This window comes from Spea bombifrons, chromosome 4 (genome assembly GCF_027358695.1).
Source record: "Spea bombifrons isolate aSpeBom1 chromosome 4, aSpeBom1.2.pri, whole genome shotgun sequence".
Taxonomy (NCBI): Eukaryota; Metazoa; Chordata; class Amphibia; order Anura; family Pelobatidae; genus Spea; species Spea bombifrons.
In genome coordinates, this window is record NC_071090.1 from 100,511,127 (window position 1) to 100,533,360 (window position 22,234).

Consider the following 22,234-nt stretch of genomic DNA (forward strand, 5'->3'; position numbering starts at 1 on the left):
CCTGATTTATATAGATTTTCCATACTTTCCCAGCACCAGGGAGCATACTATAAAGGTGTACATTTTTTGTATAATTTTTATGCCTATGGCTTAACGGGTTTGGGGGTTGTGAACAGGGGCAGGAGGGTTATACTGGCTAGATGTTATGCTAGGGCAATGGGATGTAAGTTTTTTTAATTTTTTTGTATAATCTTTTTTATATTTTTTTAAAAAAAAAATTTTATTTTATTTTTATTTATTTTTCTTTTGCATTTTTTATATATTTTTTTTTTTACACACAAATGGTTAGAGGTCCTCTTAGGGACCTCCTGAACATGCCAGTGATGTCACAATGACATCACAGCTCACATTATTATTATTTTTTTATTATTTATATCATCATTTTGATTTTTTTTAATATTAGTTTTTTTCCCCCAGCTTTTCTGGTACATCCATAGGGGTTTTTTACTAGGCGTTTTTTGGACGTCCCGGTACGTCCATAGGGGATTGAAGGGGTTAAAAGTAAAAATCCATCGATATAAAGCAAGCCATTGCAAATCTCCAAAATTGTACACGTATTGTTCCCCAACTGTGCTCTATGTGTATCGGTATATGTGTGTTCATTTGTATATTGTTAATTTTAATATTATTGTTAGTTTTCAGCTTCATTTAGTAACAGGTTTTATTAGATGCAAATTTTAACACATTGTGCAAGTACATTTGTAATTATTACCAGCAAAATATAATTAGAGTATAAAACAATGATACATAACACATTGATTTAATATAATTTGTTTGATTTGATTTATATTTAAGTACAACAAATTCATATAGATTTGCTGGTATAAACGTGTAAATATGATACACAGTTAGTACGATAAAGAAGGAAGTAGCAATGCTGGTCGGAGATGGTTTTTAAAACATGGCTTGTTTTTTTGTTGCTTATGGGCAAAATTGATAAATTTTGAGGATTATGAAGTGTTATTATTATTTATAAAAATTTTTGTGCCAACCTATTCTGCAGTATAATGAGCTAGCAAGGCGTAACATGTAACTTAACAATGTGGATGTACAGAAACCAAAGGAGAGGAAGGCCCTGCTTAAAAGAGCTTAGAATCTGGAAGGAGGTAGCAGTATATGAAGTAAAATAAACGGGAGACCTAAAACATTAGAAACTATGCATTTTCATCATAGCAAAGCAGTCACTGATAAGAATAAAAACGCTTTTAAAAAAAGCTTCTTAACAATTGTTTTCCATTCTTGTTATGCATGCATTAATGTGTTGCATGCCGATGCCGATGAGTATTTTGGTGATATTATATGTGCAGGAATGATATGCTAAAAAATATTTTACATCCAAATTCTGTCTGTATATTAGACTTGTGCATTCAGATTCGTACGAATTGCAAATTAATAGAATTTTGGCACATTCAGCGGTTCGTACAAAGCCACAAAAATGAGTCCACTACACAGATCAGACTAAAATGAAGCAAAAAGCTCTGAATGTTCATCTAGAATACATGGGCCCACCACTCGCTCACACTCTTATTTTCGTTCACTCTCTCTCACGCTTTCTAAATGTTTCCCTACCTTCTCTGCTGACTACTTTTGCATCTTCTTCTTCATCTTCTATGTTTTATCTTCTCCCTCTCCTCTTCAAACTGCTATCTTCAATCTTCTGTCTTTGTCCAGATCTCCGCGGACATAACACGGCAGGAATTTCTGCCAAAATGGAGGCCCTTGCAGTGGCGTCCTCTCCCCGATCCACCAATCGGGGGAGAGGACATCACCAAAAGCGCCGTCAATTTGCCCTAAGTTAAACTCGGTTAAATTTATTAGATGTCTATATAATCAATATATAAGCCACTTTTGGCCTCAAATGTTATTTTAAATTAAAATTATTTTTAATTAAATGAAAACAGTACAGTTATTTCCAAATTGATAAAAATTTCAAATAATGATGATATTTACATTTTGAATGCCAAAATGTTGAATCATATAAATGAGTATAAAGTATGATTATGCATACACATCTGTAATACTAATAATCACTTACTGATGCATGGTTTAACACATAAAGTGACAGCATTCATTAAACATTTATAGTATTATTATAATACTAATAAAATAAATTAAGTTGTGAATGCAAGAGTTTTTATAACCTTTTATCCTAGAAGAATAGCCTATCCACCAATGAGAAATCGCTTAGAATTATAGTTACATTATAAAGCACAGCGAGAATTCACTTTTTTTTACAACTATAGCTGGATGGCTAAACATACACCAGAAATAGAGATAATAACCTTCCTTCTAAATAATAGAATCACAAAGAGCGTGGCAACGTTTTTCCTTTATGTCTCCCTCTCAAGGATATGCCTCAGCACTCATTCAGGGCCTGCAGGCAGCTTGTTGAGATCATACCCAGGGGCATACCCAGAGTATTTGGTACCCAGGGTGGATCTTTTATGTGGCACCCCCACACACACAAAAAAAATGAATGTTGGCAAGAATATATATTTTACACATTTTTAAATTGATGTCAACTGCAAAAAGTAGAAATCAGAAAAAATAAATTAACTTTTATTATTATTATTAACCAGACATTGATGTGGTAGGCCTCTGCCCCAAAACAGCCTGCTTGTGCCACTTCTGCCCTTTAAGCAGCCAGCTGTTGCTACCGCTGACTGCCTGCATTCTGTAACTGATACTTTGCCTACTGATCTTTGCTCGTTTGGGATGCCAACGGTTTCTCTGTAGGTTGCTAAAGGTTTGTAAAAGCCCTTGACATGCATCAGAACTTACTGGGTATGGACATTAGAGAAAAACAGGTGAAAGTAAACCCATAGCCCAAAATAAGTTGACCAAAGCTCCTTTTCTATAGAAAATTAGGTTTACACAACACATGTACATATGAGTATTATAATAACAATTATGAAATACATTCCTAATTATAACCCTTAGACAACAAGATAAACAGTTAGTATCCCATAAGTATTGGTCTCAGTCCCTATAGAAAATATCAAGTAGTTTGCAGCAGAATTGAAATACTAGGCTACATATATATATAGGTACTCCTGTGCTGATTGGATTCCATTTCTTTCCATATATGCATGCACGCTTTAATGCAAAGTTGATTCTTAATACTACACACTATCTTTCTCACTTCAGGTAAACCATACTTTAATATTTTAACTGTTTTGATTTTGTAGACATATTGAGGCAACAAATCTATCTTTTGACACAAAAAATTATTCCAACCTAAAACTAACCAATAAAAGGCCATATTAAGGAGTCTAAGATTAAGGCATAACCAGGATAGATTTGGTGCATTTTGGTCTGAATTGGAATTAATTTCCCGGTATGGCAGTATATGGCAGACTATGACAATAGGGCTTGTTTAGATATTAGTATAACAATAGTAGAATTCAGAAAACATTAGACCTGTGGTATGAGGTTTAATTCCAGGGATCAAACAAGAACAATATGTTTAAGCCATTAACGTTAGGATTACACATTAGATGATGTCATGGCATTAGGATCAGAGTTTTGGCTGATATTTTGCATATATTTGGATAAGTAATTAATTGTTTGCTAAAACTTGCTTTAAAATCAACTGTGTTTTATTGCCGGAAAATAGCGTATCTTTTCATATTCAATGGTGAGATAAAATGAGTACCGAGAGCACCTTAGAATATAAAAACAATGACATTGTTGTTTTGGTTTATGGTGTTGATGGGAATATCATATACTTTCGGCACCTAGTTATATGCTTTGTGTTGCGGCTCCTTGAATTTTGTTTACATGACATAATATAGGTTTTGCAGCTTATATCAAGTTATATAGTTATATAATATGTATTATAATATATATTATATTTAGTATATCATAAATATGATATATATATATATGTCCCACTGTATAATTGTGCACAGTGGTCTTCTCCAAATTGTATTATAGTAATTCAATCTTTTCAGTATAGACACATAGAAAGTGAAGGCAGATACATCCTTAGTCCATGTCCTTATCTTATATCTAGTTTAGCCATATGCATATCCAATGCTTGCTTAAAGGCCTTGTATTAACCTCTACCACTTTTGCTCGAAGTCCATGCATCCACAACCCTTTCAGTAAAGTAATATTTCCTGTATATTACTTTAAAACCTTTGCCCCTTACTTTTAAATCCTTCATCTATCATATCACCCTGTTGCATCTTTCCTCCAGGCTATATATGTTAGGATCATTTAACCTTTCCTGGTAAATTTTATCTTGCAATCCATTAACTATTTTAGTAGACTTTCGCTAAACCCTCTCCAAAGTATCTATCTATCTATTGAACTAAGTATTGGTGATTTTTTAGGCTACGCCTTTTACCAACCCTCAGCTACTCTTGTCTATTTTTATAACACTGCTAAAATGTTCCAAGCAAAAGTATTTTTGATAACTTTCATAAAAAAAAAAAAAAAAAATCAACGGAAGAGTTGGCTTTCAATTACCAGTTGGTATTCAATACATTTTTGTTTCTCTGTATTTGAATCCAGCCCATTGATTAGTTTGCTCCTAAGCAGTTCTACAATTTACCCATAGATTCCCAGATAACCTATTTTTATTATTTTCAATTATAAAAAGAGGGGAACTTCATAATGATAAAATCCGCAATAGTCACAGAACAACAGGAACATACTGGAGTCAATAATAAGTTTAACAAACCTACATTTCTCATTTTTCTGTTTTAAGAAATCAACATGAGCAGAGATTATAGAAATAGCACATCACAGCAAGGATTCTACATCTTGGCATTTTCCAGAATCGCAGAAGTACAAATAATCCTTTTTATTCTTGTTTTACTTATGTACCTGCTGTCTATGGTTGGAAACCTTGTTCTTTCTGGACTAGTATGTATATCACCACAGCTGCACACTCCGATGTACTTTTTACTATGCAATCTTTCATTTCAAGATATCATCTATGTATCTGCCATCCTGCCAAAGCTATTAGCTATCACAATTACAGGAGACACCTGGATTTCTTTTTCAGGTTGTATCACTCAGATGTTTATGTTTGTATTTTGTCTCGACACAGAATTTTTTATGTTAACTACTATGGCATATGACCGTTATGTGGCCATCTGCATCCCTCTTCGTTATACCCTTGTCATGAACAAAAAAGTGTGCTGTCTTATGGCTTCAAGCTGTTGGGTTGTAGGTGGATTAAATGCAATGATGCATTCTATTCTGATGTCAAATTTATCATTCTGTGACTCTCAAGAAATCAATCATTTCTTCTGTGAAATAAAAACCATGCTGAACCTCTCCAGTAGTGATACCTCAAAAATAATTCTGTTAATTTTTATCGAAGGTGTATTCATAGGGTGTTTTCCATTTGTTTTAATTATGACTTCCTACATTTTCATTATATCTACCATCCTAAAGATTCGTACGTCATCGAGAAGACAGAAGACTTTCTCAAGCTGTTCCTCCCATCTTACCATTGTCATGTTACTTTACGGAACTTCCCTTGGCTTCTATATGAAATCTGATTCTGAAAATTCTCAAGAACAAGACAAAGTACTTTCTTTATTATATATCGCTGTGGTCCCAATGTTAAACCCATTGGTGTACAGTTTGCGAAATAAAGTGGTTTTAAGAGCTATGAGAAAAGTATTTAAGCATGCTGATTATCAGTAAATGTAACAAAATAGTAGACATGTTTAAGGCCAGTGACAGAAAAATTATATCTGAATTTATCCTGGCTAAAGTTATATAGAAAACCTTTTTTTATTTTTGGTTAATGTTGTTGTGCTGGTAACATGCCATGCAAAGGATGGATTCAGTTTTATTTATTTTGGGTGGTATACTATTCCAATTTGGTCTAAGACCCAACTATAAGTAAGATAATACTACACTATAATGCAACAAGGTTTATATCCAAGGGATTCTGCAAATCCTATTTTTTTCTAAAGGGTATATGTACAACAGTGTGATTAACACCGGGCTCAAGGACTACGTTTTATATTGCACAAGAGAACAAAAGTTGGAGAGTTATATAACTTTTACAACCTCAGGAGTCTCATCTTTAGGTGGATTTGATTCAATCTTAAGAAAAGACCTCTGAGGTTCTGAAAGCTTATATAGATCTCAGAATAATAAGTCTATACACATTCAATTATAGACAAACAAAGCACAGGTTCTGTATTTCTTTGACATTGTTATGTGCAATTAACAATATCCAGTTTTGTGACTGGAAAATATTATTTAAATAATAAATTATAAAATTATGATTATAATTACAAAAGTTCCATAAAATATTTTAATATTATAATCTATGAAAATAAAACTAGAAAACATAGTATACAGACCCGCCCCCCATGACGCAAACAAAGCAAAATTTGTATGAAATAAATAGGCCCACGTTCCCTCACATTCCCTCACACTCTCTCATTCTTTCACACTCCTCTCATTGGAGGATCGGTGGAGAGGACATTACCGGAAGCTCTGTCATATATAAATTGGCTACATTCAACAATAAAAGCATACCTATTTTGTCATCATTTAATATATTAGGTTTCTAGAACCTAGTCTGGGGTACCTTTCACACTCCACCCTGTTCCTGGTGAGATGAGGATGGTTACAATCAAAAGAAATACTCTTGGGAGAATCCTGTTTTTGCTAAGTCTGAAACACTCACAGTTTAGTGAATTGATCTCTTTAACCTATAACTAAGACTAATTCAACATCAACTGTATCTCTTATAATAGTCGGAGATTTTTCATTGCTTCCTGGTTGCTAATGCAGATTAATCTAGTGACTGAAACCTAAAACAAGCAAGAGGTCTGGGCCCTGGCCACATCATTTTCTTCATGGGGTTTTCATTAGAGAATACTGGTGCCAAGAGTATGGAGCATCTTTTGTGTAATGTGCATATTTAGATAGTTGTGTCCCTGTCGGTGCATTCAGGTAAACTGGATTCAGGTAAATTCCATGAGGGCTGAACATATCTGTGCCAGTTACACATGTTCGGTGAATTTGCAGCGTATGGTTAGTAGGTGGCAAAGGGTTGTGCCATTTAAAGAATGTTCCCGAGAGGAAAGTTTTTAGAGAGATTGATTAGATCTAATAAAAGGGTATCACAAATCTTAGAGGTAAGTTTGATTGCTCTTAAGGAAGAAACTTTCCTGAGGAACCCTAAACCACCACTAGGCCAGCTAACTAATTTCATAAAATGTCTGGCAGAATGAACTTTCTTGCGATCTTCTACAAAATTACTCAAATTTGAGCTTTATAGAATGATGATCCCTGAAACACCATCTATTGAGAGGTGAGATCAGCTATTTGTTCAAAATTAAGAGAAGGTGACTCATGAAGGCCCTTGTGAGAGAGTCACAGTCTTGGACCCCTACCAGGATATCATCCATTGTATGATAAATCAAACTCTCTACTACACAGATGAACACTATTAGAGTGTTTCCAACAAAAATTATGGGATCATGCTCAGGAGCTTCGCAAGTTTTGTCTCACTTGTGCCATTACAGTCTAATTCCACCCTTAACGGCAATCCAGAGCTGAAATGCGAGGCACGAGAAACCAACATCCCAAGATGTATATTTTGGACTTCATGGGCCTCCTGAGCATTTCTAGGAACTCTCTAGCTCCGGCTATTTCTTTGTCCCACACACAGATGCGGAAACCTATTCACTAACATGAAGGTAAAACTCATGTCTCTCTCTTAAAACTCTCTCTTAAAACTCTCTTAAAAAAAAGTCTACTCCCTTGACTATATAGGTTAAAAAAACAAGCAATCTATAGATTAACCATTGAGTTGCTTACAAGTTGGTAACGTGAGCTGGAAAATGTTCCAATTTCACATTGCTTCCTGTGGGTGAGGGGCTCAAATGTGTGGTACACCCTCAGGATAAACCAATTGTAAACATATATACTTTTTAATGGCTCCCCTGTTAAGAAAAGAGTGACCGACTCTAACTATAATAGAAGCATACAAACTGTGAAACTTTTCTGCCTTCATTGAATTGATAACTTGATTGATTTTGCATTACTTTTCCAGTCATTTTAGATAACGTATGTCCAACGGAATCGACCTCATCCCTAACTTGTGTACTTAGAGTTAGGCCGGGATTTTTAATAATATTTATTTTAATGTATTTATTATTTGTACTCATTCTCCTCTTTATTCCATAGCACAGGGGAAATTGTAGGTTATAATTTTAACCCCTAATTTTATTATCAGAATAAAAGGGTAGGTTTTTTTTTTACTGTATGAATTTACTGTGAACTCACTTGGGAGGAGCACTCAGGAGGAAAAGAAAATCTTAAAAGCAGAGTCAGGATTTAAGAGCTAATTATATTAGCCGGTATTATATTAATCACACAATACTTGTATTTTTGATGGCCTGACAAGAATTGGACAATATGGTAAGAACACTGTATGATCTGTGATCATTTGAATTTTAAATGTAAATGTGTGAGCTAAGTGATTTCCCAGTACAAATAACTTCTAGATACTTTAATTGTGAGAAAAAGTAGCAAATGTAATCAGCTGACTAATCTCGCCACATGAATTTACCTGGTGTCATTATGATATTTATATGTGATTTAAACTTAATATGCTTAAAATGATGATTAATAATACTAATGTTTGTGTACTAGTTAAATACCCCTATGAAAAAGGTAAGTTAAGTTCCTTTTATTTGTAGGCATACATTTAATGTATTTAATGTTTCTTTGATTACACATTAAATTGTTTATTTTAGAATTAGGCAACTCCATGTCATCTAAATTATTCTTTCCCACATCTCCAACAACCCATTCCTTATCTATGTTCCACGCCATCTCTATACTGTCTAGCACATTATTCCTTACGTGTCCCTCCACCTACTTTTCTAGATTAATAGTTATCCTTGTCTACAAGTTTGCTTTACGGGTGTTCACTGGGTTCCATTCATAAATGGAAGGTCATACTAGGTGTACAATACAAGGTGTGGTTTTATAGCCTGGAAATTTATATAGCTTAGAAATAGAACTTTTTAGTGTTCTAGCACTCTAGATACGCAAATTATACATGGGAGGGAAGTCAAAATGGTTAGAGGAAATCTTGACTACTTCACTGCTCTAATTTAAAGAAAGTGGGCCACAATCTTGAAAACATTACCCCATTTTTGTATTTTTTTCTAACGCATCCACATATATCAATGATATATCTATGATTTTTGGAAAATTTATTACATTGACATTATTCTTTTTCCTCTTTTAAAGCTTTTATTACAGTTCTGGTAAATATATCCTGGACAACACTAAATAGCATGGATTATTCATGTTGTCTGCTTCTTCCCTGACTGAATGTTCCTGCCTCATGTCTTAGCTTTCTTTTTTTATATAAACAAATAGAACAAAGTAATGCAATCTTTAACTGAAGAAGATATGAAAAACAGCACATTGCAACAAGAATTCCACATTTTGGCATTTACCAGTCTTTCTGAAGCAAAGATTATAATTTTTATTACCGTTTTATTGACATATCTGTTGTCTGTGCTAGGAAATTTGATTATAATTGTACTCGTCTGTTTGGTATCCAGACTGCATACTCCAATGTACGGCTTCCTATGCACCCTCTCAGTGCAGGATATCATCAATGTTTCTTGTATCCAGCCAAAGCTCTTGCATTTGACATTAACAGGTAACACCGCTATCCTATTCCAAGACTGTATCATACAATTATTTATATTCATAATGAGCATGGAAACTGAATTCTTCCTGTTGACAGCCATGGCTTTTGACCGTTATGTAGCCGTTTGTATCCCTCTGCGTTATTCTCTGATCATGAAAAAAAGAGTATGTATGTTATTGGCTGCTAGTTGTTGGGTTATTGGTGCTTTGAATGCAATGGTTTTTTCATTGATCATGTCCAATTTACCTTTCTGTAAATCCAGAGAAATAAATAATTTCTTCTGTGAGGTGGAAACAATGTTGAAGCTTTCCTGCAAAGATACCAGAAATATTCAAATTCTCATTTTAGTTGAAGGCTTGTTAATGGGCTTTGTACCATTTTCACTCATACTTTCTTCATACATATTAATAATATTTAACATTCTCAAGATTCGAACTTCAGAAGGAAGACGCAAGACATTCTCCAGCTGCTCTTCCCATCTCTCTATCGTTATCCTTCTATATGGGACATGCCTGAGTTCCTATGTAAAACCAGAGTCTGCAAACACTCGAGAGCAAGATAACCTAATATCGATGCTGTATATTTTTCTGGTTCCACTATTAAATCCAATAGTGTATAGTCTGAGAAACAAAGAGATTTTGAAAGCCATAAAAAACATAACAAGAAGAAAAAAATAATTGCCGGAAAGCCAATATTCAATATTTTATAAACACATAGTTAAGTGTTTTAAAAAAAAAAAGATTCAAAATAAATCTGGCATAATTTAATTAAATGTAATAAAATTAGGTATGAGTATCAGGTCTAATATTTTGTACATTTAACAAATGTCCAGGATCACAAAATAATAATGTCAGTCTGCTAAATTTTCTTCATAAAATAATTAATAGCATTCGAAATTTGTTTCATTTGTGCTTTGTCTGCGTGAAATTACTTGTTAGTTGTGTGTTTCCTGAAAGAAGAGTCTGGGAATTCTTGAGAACAAGCTTAGTTGATATTAATGTTGTCCATTATATATATTATTCTGGTTCTACTATTAAACCTGATAGTGTATAGTCTGAGAAAGAAAGAGATTTTGAAATTATAAAGAAATAACAGGAAGAAAATAAATGCCAGAATGATGCCCACAGGGCCATATTGGGCCTTTATTGGGATGCCAAGTAGGGCAGGTTTTTCGGTGGGAGGTTCCTGGCTGGTGGTGCTTGGAGCCTCGGGTCTGGGGTCCGGGCGTCCAGGTATGTCCTCCCCTGTGTTGATGATACCTGGATAGCCTGGTGGGGTGTTTTCAGTTTTTGTTATTTATTCATGTTATTTATTCATGTTAATTATTTGTGTTATTTATTGGTGTTTAGTTTGGCAGTCATTGCCCTGTTAACACACCTAGTTTTGGTTTAGGTTGCGTAGCAATGGCTTGGTTAAATAAATAAATCGGCTGTGGCCTTTTCAACTCCACTCTTGGGGTCATGTTAATTATTGGGTAGTTAAATTGCGTGGGTGGTCTGGCCCGGTCATCAAGGGTACCTCAGTCAAGACAATAATAAACATCTTACAAATATATTGTATAAAATTAAATTCTAATATATCTTTATTACATTTAATAGAATTGTATTTCTGGTTGAGGTAAACCTGAGGCAATTAGGTCTGAAATATGTTTTCTGAATCAGGTCCAATATTAAATGTGTTTCGTATTGCAATCTGTACTCATGTAAATGTATTAATGCCAGGCTGCAGGTTTACTTAAAACAATATTTAATGTCATTCAAAATGTTTTAAATTCATGCTTTACCTGTGTAACATTAACATAAATTGTATAAGAAATCTGACATTATCCACCTTCTTTGACCCCATGTCTAGAGCTGTAGTCATACAGTTTAACCAGTCGTGGGCTGCTTACATTCCTTCCACATAACTGTAACGGGTTCACCAAGAGAGCTGTAGTAACTCCCAGAGATCACCCACATGTATCCTCCTGTTGTCCCCGGAATCACTTCCAGCACCAGTCAGCATGCGCACCTTGGAACCCTGCTATGTGTACCCAATAAGTAGACACAACTACCTTGAACTGAGTACAGCAGGAATGAACAGTTTATTGTTGTAAAACATAGACTGATATAGCCACAGAACTTCATTAACATAAATTAACGTTGATAACCCAACCTTTAATCCCCTTTAGCTACTGAATATCCCCCTGGTAGCCACCCTGTTAATGGGATTAGTTTAACAATGGAGTTCCTGCCTGTTTGGCAGCCAGGCTGGAGCCATCTCTGAGTACCTTGGGCCCCTGTATGATCATTCTGTCACAATAACTTTTAAGCAAGGATAGGCACAGACGTGGTTCATCTCCAGACATTTTCACAGTTGCTGGACTCAGCGAAGGACAGCATATTTTTTTATTTAAACAATACTAAATAGTCTAAGGGTTAAGTGTGTGTTAGAGTGAATTATTCGTTTACTATTAAATAGTAATAGTAGTGGATGGACAGAAAATTTATTCTTGAATAACTACATATTGCACTATTTTTTGTTTCTATTTTTATATTTTTCATGTGAGATTCACACATCGCTCAACACACCTATTAGGTAGTATTCATTTATTTATAAAATACTTTTTTCACTGATTGGATTTAATTTAACGCAGTCACCTGGTGTTAATTGAATGTTTTTAAATAAATGTATTCCCCTAATTTCAAGAAAGAGGTGGGGTTGAGCAGAGTCATGTAACATTGTGTCGCGTGACCCGACGGGTATAGGGTGCCAGCTTGTGCTGTGTTTGAAGCTAAATGACTGAGTACGTGTGTCTACCTGGGTATGTGTGTGTTTCTGGGTATGTACAGTATATATGTGTGTGTGGTTATGTTAGTGTGTGTGTCTGGGTATGTTGGTGTGTGTGTATGGGTATGTTAGCCATTGTGTGTGGGGATGTTAGCAACGTTGTATTTAGGTTTTCTGCTGTCCTAGTGTTTAGCTTTAGTTGGTAGTAAGCAGCCTGCTTGTGATGATGGTATAAAAAAGCTACAATAGGAGAAAGAGAGAGATAAGCGAGAGAAAGTTTAAAATTGAAAAGGGGAAGGGTTGTGGGTGTAGTCCAGAGGCGGAGGGTATAGGTATATATACTAATGTTTGGCCAAAAAAAGTAACAATGTCATCAAAAACATATTTAGTAGATATTTAGTAGTGCACAGTGAGGAGAGGTACTTCTGACTAAATTTCCACTTCGTTGTTGCCACTTTTGTTTTCGGGGAATTAATTTTCATGTTTCTTTTTCATTTAGAAAGACATTCAGGGGATGTTCTCAAAGGTGGAGGTCCCTGACCCCTTCTGGTCTCACCTTTCATTATAGAAATTTAAAAGAAAATGTTCCCCCAGAGTAAAGACAGTCAAAGAGGTGCAGCAGCAGCAGAATACTGGGCCTGGGCAGGCAGGCACTGACAGATGATGCAGCACTGTGCAGCAGGACTGAATTTCCACCACAATATTATAGAAATATAAAAAAAGGTTCCCCCAGAAAAGGAAAGTCAAAGAGGTGCAGAAGCAGCGGTAATAGCAGGACACTGGGCATGGATAGGCAGATGTTGACAGGTCATAGGCACATGCAGCCCCATGGAGCAGGATTAAATTTTCCCAATATTAAGGATTAAAAAATAAATAAAAAAGATGCAGTCACGCAGTCAAGGTAGGTGAGTAATGAGCATCAATTTCAGCCTCTGCTAAGCAAACTGTCTTTGTCTCGCACTCCAACTCTCATCAGCATACCTGGGAACTTCTGGTCTCCGGCTACCTGGAGCCTTCCCTTGCGGGACGCGACCAGGACTGCACACTAACGTCGGTGGGCGGTCCCGCTGATGTTAATAGGAGTTACCCATGACATCGGGGGCGTTCCCACTGACGTCAGGGGCATTTCCGCTGATGTCAGGGGCATTCCTGCTGACGGCAGCGGGAAACACTCCCATTTAATGGAAGAATGGGCGGGGAGCGGGGCCTGTCAACCCCGAGGATTCGGGTCTTGACCTGGAGAACCGGAGGAGCGGTCTGTAACTGCTGCTACTGACAAGTTAAAATGGCTTCAGCACACGTATATATCTAATGCTTGTCGACAATGGCGACAAATAGACAAATCCTATCAAATTTTTGGCACTTCTGTGATATTTTTTTTTACTTTCTCAGCAATCGCCCTGGTTTTCGTTGATTTGTACGAACGCCCAAAGGTCTAAAGCACAAGTCTATTAGTTGGTGCTGTGTATGAAAACTGTATAGATAGATGACTATGAAAATTCTCTTTATTTTCAATCTTATCCAAGTTTTAAATTTACATGTTAAAAGTAGAACACTAATGTATTCTTATGCAACAGTTAATTGCAAACCACAAGACAGTAACCTCAATAATGAGAACATCTGGGACCAGGACCCAGAATTAAACAGACGATTAAAAAGCAGGGTCAGTGAGCATTTTCCAACAACACTCACATGACTTTGAAGAGCACTGGAAAAGATCAGGTACATGGGCTAATATACAATATACAGCAAGAAGATACTTTCAGCAAATATGTGATTATCAAACCCCATACAGTCTTCTGAAACATTATTATTTGCTTAGTAATATAATTGATTACGGTTAATTTAGAATAACATTCTTTTTATATAAAGTAGTACATAATGTTGACTAAGCTTGATTAACAAGGGGTGCTACCAGTAGAATATTTTGGACATCATTGATTTTATGTTATAGTCCTGAAAAGCCTCAAAAATGAGGGCCCAAACTTTTTGGAAAGTGTGCACTTAAATTGTTGGTCCTAAGTAATATAAAGCAAATCGATCTGTGAATTAGAGCTTCTATCTATTTTTAGATTTTTATTAAAGGAATTATTAATAATGTATATTTCTTTGAGATGTTTCTTTATTTTAGAAAATTGCGATCTATACATATATTTTTTAGATATCCTACTGCTAACATTTTATGGCCATATTTTAGCATTCTAAACCAAATTATTGATATATTTTAAAACTCATTAGTTACTATTATACTACTACCATAAAATATTCCATAATTTAAAATGAAGATTTCTTTTCATTGTATTAATTGAAGGTGATCCCAAATTTCTCATTATGAACTGCAAATAAACAAAGCAAAAAGCCCAAAACATATCTAATTTAAAGAGGTTTAATACTCCTGGTTTAGTATCCATGCTATACAATCATTTTGGATGCATTTGTAAAGAAAAGGCTATGTTTGTAGCAAACAGCAGGAAGATAACGTTGTTTTCCGAGGCTATTGGTCCGAACAAAGCACTTTGCCGAATAATTGCACCAGCTTTTCTCTGATAAACATGAAACATTTTCTTTGGCCACGCATTTCTCTTTTTAAAATAAAAAATAATTTTGTGATCATGACATGTATCAGACTGATGATAGATATCAGGACTCTACAGCAGTTATACAGAAATCTTTTGGGTCTCTTTCTCGGGCCACGTATTTTCCATGTCGACACGATCTAAAAATAATTAATGAAAATATTGTGATCGAAACAATTAAGAAAATAGTGTTGCTTCACTTTCCGCATGTAATACCAAAGTTGTTTCCTGTTTGAAAGATCATCCTCTAAAATGGCAATATTTCAACCACATTTATTAAAGCACACAGAGTATGTAGCTTAACCCTTTACTTTTTAATACCATATGTATTGGTTAAATCAAGTCTCGTTTCCTTTTCCTTGTTTGATGTACCAACACAAATTATATCCCTTTTTCTGAAAATAGGGCTTTCTTTTGAAACCATAGAAACATGCAAAAAATTTGAATACTTACATTTTTTTTTAAAAAAATGCAAGTTTTCATAGAATTTCTTCTATACAGTATGTGCCTCGGATGAACAATGACCCAATATTTGTTTGGCAATATCACCTGAAAACAGACATACCCCACATATATATTTATATAGACAGACCTTGCTGAGTCTCTTCCAGAGTGGCATATAGGGGGTTAAAAGGCATATCATGGGGCAGAGTGGCATATAGGGGGTTAAAAGGCATTTCTGGAGGTATGTACCTGGGGATGATAGGAGTCTGAGTACAGCCTCCCTATGCCATGCTACCACCACCACCCCCTTACACATCCATGCTATCACACACACACTCATTCACAAACATTTTTTTTTTTTCTTTTTTTTTTTTTTTTTTTTTTATTATTTATAAATGACAATACAGACATATACGTAATACATGAGACATTTCATTCTTACATCGTACAGGTAATATTACTATTATATTTTTACAGCATTCAAAAATCCAGACCATGGCAGAACCTCTTTTTCGAGGAGGGAGAAAGAAGAGAGATAGTGATAATATTTTTAAACCTATTAAAAATATAATAATTTAGTAATTGCCAGGATTGTGTGGGAGAAGTAAAAAAAAAAAATAGATAAATGAAAATAAATAAAAATAAATAAATAAATAAATAATTAAGTAAATAGATAAATAAATAGTATATATTTTTTTTTTTAATATGTTTGATTATTTGAAGAGATCCATCTATGCCATGGAGACCATATAGCATCATAGTTCTTAATATTATTATGGATTCGATAGAAGTGTTTCTCCATTGTATATTGATAGTTTATCTGGGCTATAATCTGGGACCATGATGGAGATTGATCCAGTTTCCAATACCTTGCTATACAAATTTTGGTTGCTGCCAAGATATTAATTGCCAAGTATGATTTCGCTTTATTTTCCCAAGGTAAGTCTATGTGGAAAAGAAAAATTTGCGGAGACAGTGTCAGGTCCGTCCCAAATAGACATTTAAATAGGCTAGAGATTTCAGATCTCAGGTTTATAAGTTTGTCACAGTCCCACCAAATATGCATCATAGACCCCAGTTCTACTTTACATCTCCAACACTTATTAGAGGTAGCATTATACATTTTATGTAATGACGTTGGAACATAATACCATCGATGAAGGAGTTTATAGTATTGTTCTTGAAGGTTTATACAGTGTATCGCTTTCCTTAAGTTATTCCAAGCTTCACACCAAGTATCAAAAGGATAAACAGCCCCTAGATCTCTTTCCCATTTCAGGATGGTATTTGGTTTGTCTGAAGTAAGCTCTTGATCCAATATATTATTTAGCCGCGAAATTAGATTTTTTTTGTAATGCTTACTTATAAGCTTATCTAAGTTAGTCGAAGGATTTAACGAATTAGTTTTAATATAATTTCTAATCCTTAGATAGGAAAATAGTTCCTTACTTGGGAGATTATATTTAACTTGAAGTTCTTTAAATGAAATCAAATCAGGAAAAGAGCTAATATCCGATATTGTGTCAATACCTTGCGAAAACCAAGATCTTAAGTCAATGTCTTTTATCATACTTTGTACAGCTACCAATGGAGTAGACAACGAACAGGGTTTCGTAGTGCCAAATCTTTTCTTAAAAGTAGTCATATTTCTCAATATGTTTAAAATAATGGGGTTAGAGATCTTTAAACTGTTTATATCCTCTATACTGGTCCAGTATAAAAAAGATGGATCTAAGTTGTGGCATTTCCACCTTTCATAATTATACCATGGTAAGTCCAATTTCCGTTTAATATCCCAAGCTAGAAAGTGGTTAAATAGGCACGATTGATGTAAATTGCTTAGATTAGGAAAATTAAGCCCATTCACAAACATTTAAATACTTATTCATTCCATTAATCACACATACTTCACACATTAATCACAAAAACCCTCCCCCACCCCCTTACCTGAACTGCAGATCTCTCACTCAAAGACTTCTGCAGGGTCCCGGCTGTGCGAGCAACTTCTCTGGCCCCGCCCCCAGAGGAAGGAGGGGGGAGGCAGAGTTATGTGACACTCTTCTAGCTTCCTGTTCTCCTGCTGCTCGCGACCAAAGCCCGGTAAGCAGCATGGCCCCAGCGGACATTTTGAGGTCTGATTAGAAGACGACCTCGATTATAAGACGAGGGGTATTTTTCAGAGCATTTGCTCTGAAAAAAACCTCGTCTAATAATCGAGCAAATACGGTATATATATATATATATATATATATATATATATATATATATATATATATTTGAATTCTTATCCGTAGCGCTCCCACCTGTACTTTATTTAAATCAGAAATCAAGCCTACTTAAGCCTAGCAAGAATGAGATGTTTTAGAAAATCAGTCCTGCTTGATATGAGGTTGTACTTGTAACCTCACAACAGCTGAACCCCTTTCTTCTTCTGTACCAGTATGTCTTAAATGGACATTCCAGAATCCCTGACAACCTCCTGAACATTGAATGCACATTAAAGTACTTTGTAATTACAGTATTATACATTTATGATAAATAAAAATATGTCTCTTTCATGTCTCATGCCTCAAGGTTTTGTATTTTTATATTTTGTCTTGGCACCTATTGTATCATATTATTTGTCCCTGCTGGGCTCCTTTAGTCAGGTCTTATTCAGCCAGCCTCTCTCTTTTCCTGTTCATTCTAGGTGCTGTTCATTATACGGCTTTGTTGCAGCCATTTTCTGTAATTTGTTAGCAAGAACTTCTGTCTTTTTCTGTACATATTGTCAGCCATTTACATGTCAGTTTTTCTGAGTTGACACTGTCTGCTAAGTTTTCATTCTGCGAATACTGGTTAATACCAGTTAGCACTTGGTCTCAAGAACCCACAACTCACAACTTTGCTAGTGAGGCAGCATACTTACATTTAAGAGAATCAGAACACCTTTTCTGTGTCCCAATGTTTTGTATCGGCTATTTAACCCCTTCGCGACCTTTGCCGGTTCAGGACCGTCATGACAAGAAGGTCACTAAATGACCTTTGACGGTCCTGAACCGTCAAAAAGTTAAATAAGCTTAGAAAGTGATCAAGGATCACTTTCTTCGCTTAAACGGCCTTGCTGCAATGCCTCGATGTCGAGGCATCCAGCAAGGCCGAGATCGGCATCGGGGGCCATGTCTGGCCCCTCCCCGGGGCGTCAACAGCCGCCATACATTGTATGGCGGCGGACGCCCGTTTTAAAAGCGTTTAGGAGGCGATCAACGATCGCCTCCTAAACTTAAATGGTGTCGCTGGAATGCCTCGATCAGGAGGCATCCAGCGACACCAAACACTTACCTTTAGGTGGGCTGTGACCGCTCCGGAGAGCGGTCACAGCCGCAGCTGCCGGTGATCTTCGCCATCAAGTAAGATGGCGGCGGCCCGGGAACTACAACAATAAAGACGAAAAAGTTCGCTAGAGGGTCTCCAGACCCTCTAGAGAACTGGCTCCACTTGCTGGTTGAATACAGGTACTGCATTCAACCATGCAAGTCAATGGAGCCCAGCTTTCTAATCACTATGTGATTAGTAAAATATTCAAAAAAAAATAAAAAATAAAAAAATGGAAAAAAAAAAATGTGCTAACATTTAAAAATAATTATGCAGTGATGTCACTAGATGAACCATCCAGTACCAGCACAATGTGTAAAAAAAAATATAAAAAAAGTATTAAAAAAAATAAAAAAATAAAAAAATAAAGTTTATTATTTTGAGCAAGTGCTAAAATTTCTCAAAAATCTCAGAGTTAAAATAAAAGCACTTCAAATACCCAAGGGGTGTCTAATATATAAAAAAAATGGCTGATGGGGTAAATTGGAGTGGCCTAGCTCACAGATAGGGCATAGGTACAGACTGACCAAAATGGAGAAAAAAAGCGCACTTCCCAAATGTGGCATTTTAAATCTGAAACAACCCGACAAACCCATGCATGTCGGGTATCACTGCACTCAGGAGATGTTCCTGAACACATATTGGGGGGTTGTTTGACAGTGACATATACCAGAACCTGTATATCTATAACTAAAGTACAATTTGTGTGAAAAAAAATTACTATTACAAAGTTTGACAAAGTGTAGTTCTATAATTGGTGCATGGAAAGGGTTAAAATAACAGCATTCGGAATACCCTGGGGTGTCTAGTTTTCCAAAATATATGGTTTGAATGGGTTAAATTGAGTTAACCGGCTTCAAAGATATTCCAAAGAAGAGATGGAGGCAGAATGACCAAATGACCACCTGGATTACGCATGCCCCAAAAGTAGCCTTTTACCAGCCAAACAATCTGACAAACCCATGCATGTGGGGTATCGCTGTACTCAGGAGATGTTGCTGAACACACATTGGGGTGTTGTTTGACAGTGACATATACCAGAACCTGTATATCTATAACTAAAGTACAATTTGTGTGGAAAAAAAAATAAAAAAAATTACTATTACAAAGTTTGACAAAGTGTAGTTGTATAATTGGTGCATGGAAAGGGTTAAAATAACAGCATTTGGAATACCCTGGGGTGTCTAGTTTTCAAAAATATATGGTTTGAGGGGGTTAAATTGAGTTAACCGGCTTCAAAGATGTTCCAAAGAGGAGATGGAGGCAGACTGACCAGATTTGTTAAAAAAGATTTGGAAATCATAAAACGCTGCTTGTACTTATTGCCCTATAACGTACAAAAAACAGCAAAAAAACATAAAAACATTGGGTATCTCTAAACTCAGGACAAGTAGTAGAATCTATTTAGCTAGTTTTTTTACTTGCTTTTTTAGGTGAGTAAAAGATTTTTCAAATAAAAGTCATAAAATGTGTTTTTTTTCAATTTTTCACCATGTTTTTTTTATTTTTTTTATAGTAAATAAGATGATACGATCAAAATAATGGTATCTGAAGAAAGCCCATCTTGTCCTGAAAAAAACAATATATAACTTATGTGGGTACACTAAATGGGTGAGGAGAAAATTACACCTGAACACAAGCACCACAAAAGTGTCAAAACAGCCTCGGTCCCACAGGGTAGAAAACGAAAAATGAGCCCGGTCCTTAAGGGGTTAAAGTCCTCAATCAGAGGCAGGAAAATACTCAGGTCTTTCCGCAGATGCGCATGGCGAGTGTCAGGGAGTGTTTTCCTTTAAGTAACTTGGCTTCAAATGGCCAAAATTGCCATGAACAACAGACTGGGTATTGGGCTGTATTTCTAGAGCAACAGCATTTTAGTAAGTTAAGTGTTTGTGACCTCTTTTAGGCAAATAGGCCCAAAACAACTGTGAGACATGGAAGCGGCCGGCAAAATGTTGGGCACAAAATTCATAGCTTTTTGTTTTGTTTTCATCCATTTCAGGGGGGCTGGCCTCATTTTTGGGATATTTGTATGAGTTCAGCAAATTTTGCAATTTGTATGAATCTGAATGCACAAGTATAGTTTATATCACTACATGATCATGGCACTGGATACCTCTGTTGGTCTGCTAAATTCTTAAATAATAAATCAAATAAAGACAGACAACTGAATGGATTTTGAGGCCACAGCTTTATTTAAAATCAAATACTGTGACACGTAAAACTTTATTTAAAACGTAAAACATAATTTTACTGTAATTTTAGTAACCTCCAAACTTAGCGTCCCAAACGCCCACTTACAACTTTTCACACCATGGAGGTTACAACCACAATCCCACGCAACAACCATATGACTTAAAACTGTTCCACGTCACGCATGAACTCACATGACCATGTTGACGCGTACACCAAACCACGCGTCGTAAACCGCACCAGCACGTGGTGTAATCACAACAGCCCCCTCATTCCCTTGAGACCCTGCCCGTGGGAAAAAGGCCCTTCAAAGTACACAATAACCACGGTTTCCATACCTCGGAGGAGAAACTGCGACGAGTTCACCCACATACCGTGAATAAATCAACCCTAAAAAAACATGACCGGAACCTCAGTTCCCCAAATCATCAAGCCAGAAGACAAAACCACAAAAAAGCGGGGGATGACTCGCGATCTGCCTCTACGTGTGCCTATGCACAAAAATGAAGAGGCCCTACTTAAAGGGGCATTGACCTACGCCCCCAAATGACCCTAACCTATTCAAAAGGATCATGCGGCCCCTCCCTTGAATTCTGTCTATCCGAGGCCCACTTTCCATATACCATATTTGCCCGAATATAGGCCGCACTTTTTCCCCCCACTTTAAGTCTTTAAAGTGGGGGTGCGACCAGTGTTCCCTCTAAGCTGTGCGCTTGTGCGCGCGCACATAACTTTTTGAGGGAACGCACACATCCTAACATTGTGCGCACACTACCTAACGGGGAGCTGGGGGGGGCGGGCAGTCCGTCCAGGGTGACGCTGGCACTCCTCCAGAGACGGACATTAATGTCCGCCGCTGGAGGAGCAAGCTCGGTTGGGGAGATCAAAAATCTCACCCCAACCGGCTTAAAATCAATCAAGGGAGCGGGAGGTCTGTTAATGCAGACCTCCGATCCTGCTCCCTTGCTATGCGCGCGGCAACTGATGCTGTGCGTCGGGATTTGATGTCAGATCCCAGCACACAGTACTGAAGCCACGCCCACCTTAACTGCACCGGAAGGACAGGACACAGAAGAAGAAGAGTCAAGAGGAAGAACGAAGAGGAGGAGGAAAAGTAACTAACAGAGGAAAGGTAGGAAAACATTAAGTGAGAGTGGATTAGTAAGTGTGTGAGAGTGATGGGTGTTATGCTGAATGTTTGTGAATGAGTGTGTGTGTGTGTGTGATAGCATGGATGTGT

General features: G+C 36.3%; 2 protein-coding genes across 2 annotated transcripts; both read left to right on the forward strand.

Moving 5' to 3' along the window:
- The first annotated feature begins 4,722 nt into the window (after nucleotides 1-4,722).
- On the forward strand, nucleotides 4,723-5,664 carry LOC128491512 (olfactory receptor 5V1-like). The gene has a single exon (XM_053463830.1). The coding sequence runs from the start codon at nucleotides 4,723-4,725 to the stop codon at nucleotides 5,662-5,664; it is 942 nt and encodes a 313-aa protein (XP_053319805.1).
- Nucleotides 5,665-9,387: 3,723 nt separating this feature from the next.
- LOC128491513 (olfactory receptor 5V1-like) lies at nucleotides 9,388-10,335 on the forward strand. Its single transcript, XM_053463831.1, has one exon. The coding sequence runs from the start codon at nucleotides 9,388-9,390 to the stop codon at nucleotides 10,333-10,335; it is 948 nt and encodes a 315-aa protein (XP_053319806.1).
- Nucleotides 10,336-22,234: the final 11,899 nt, after the last annotated feature.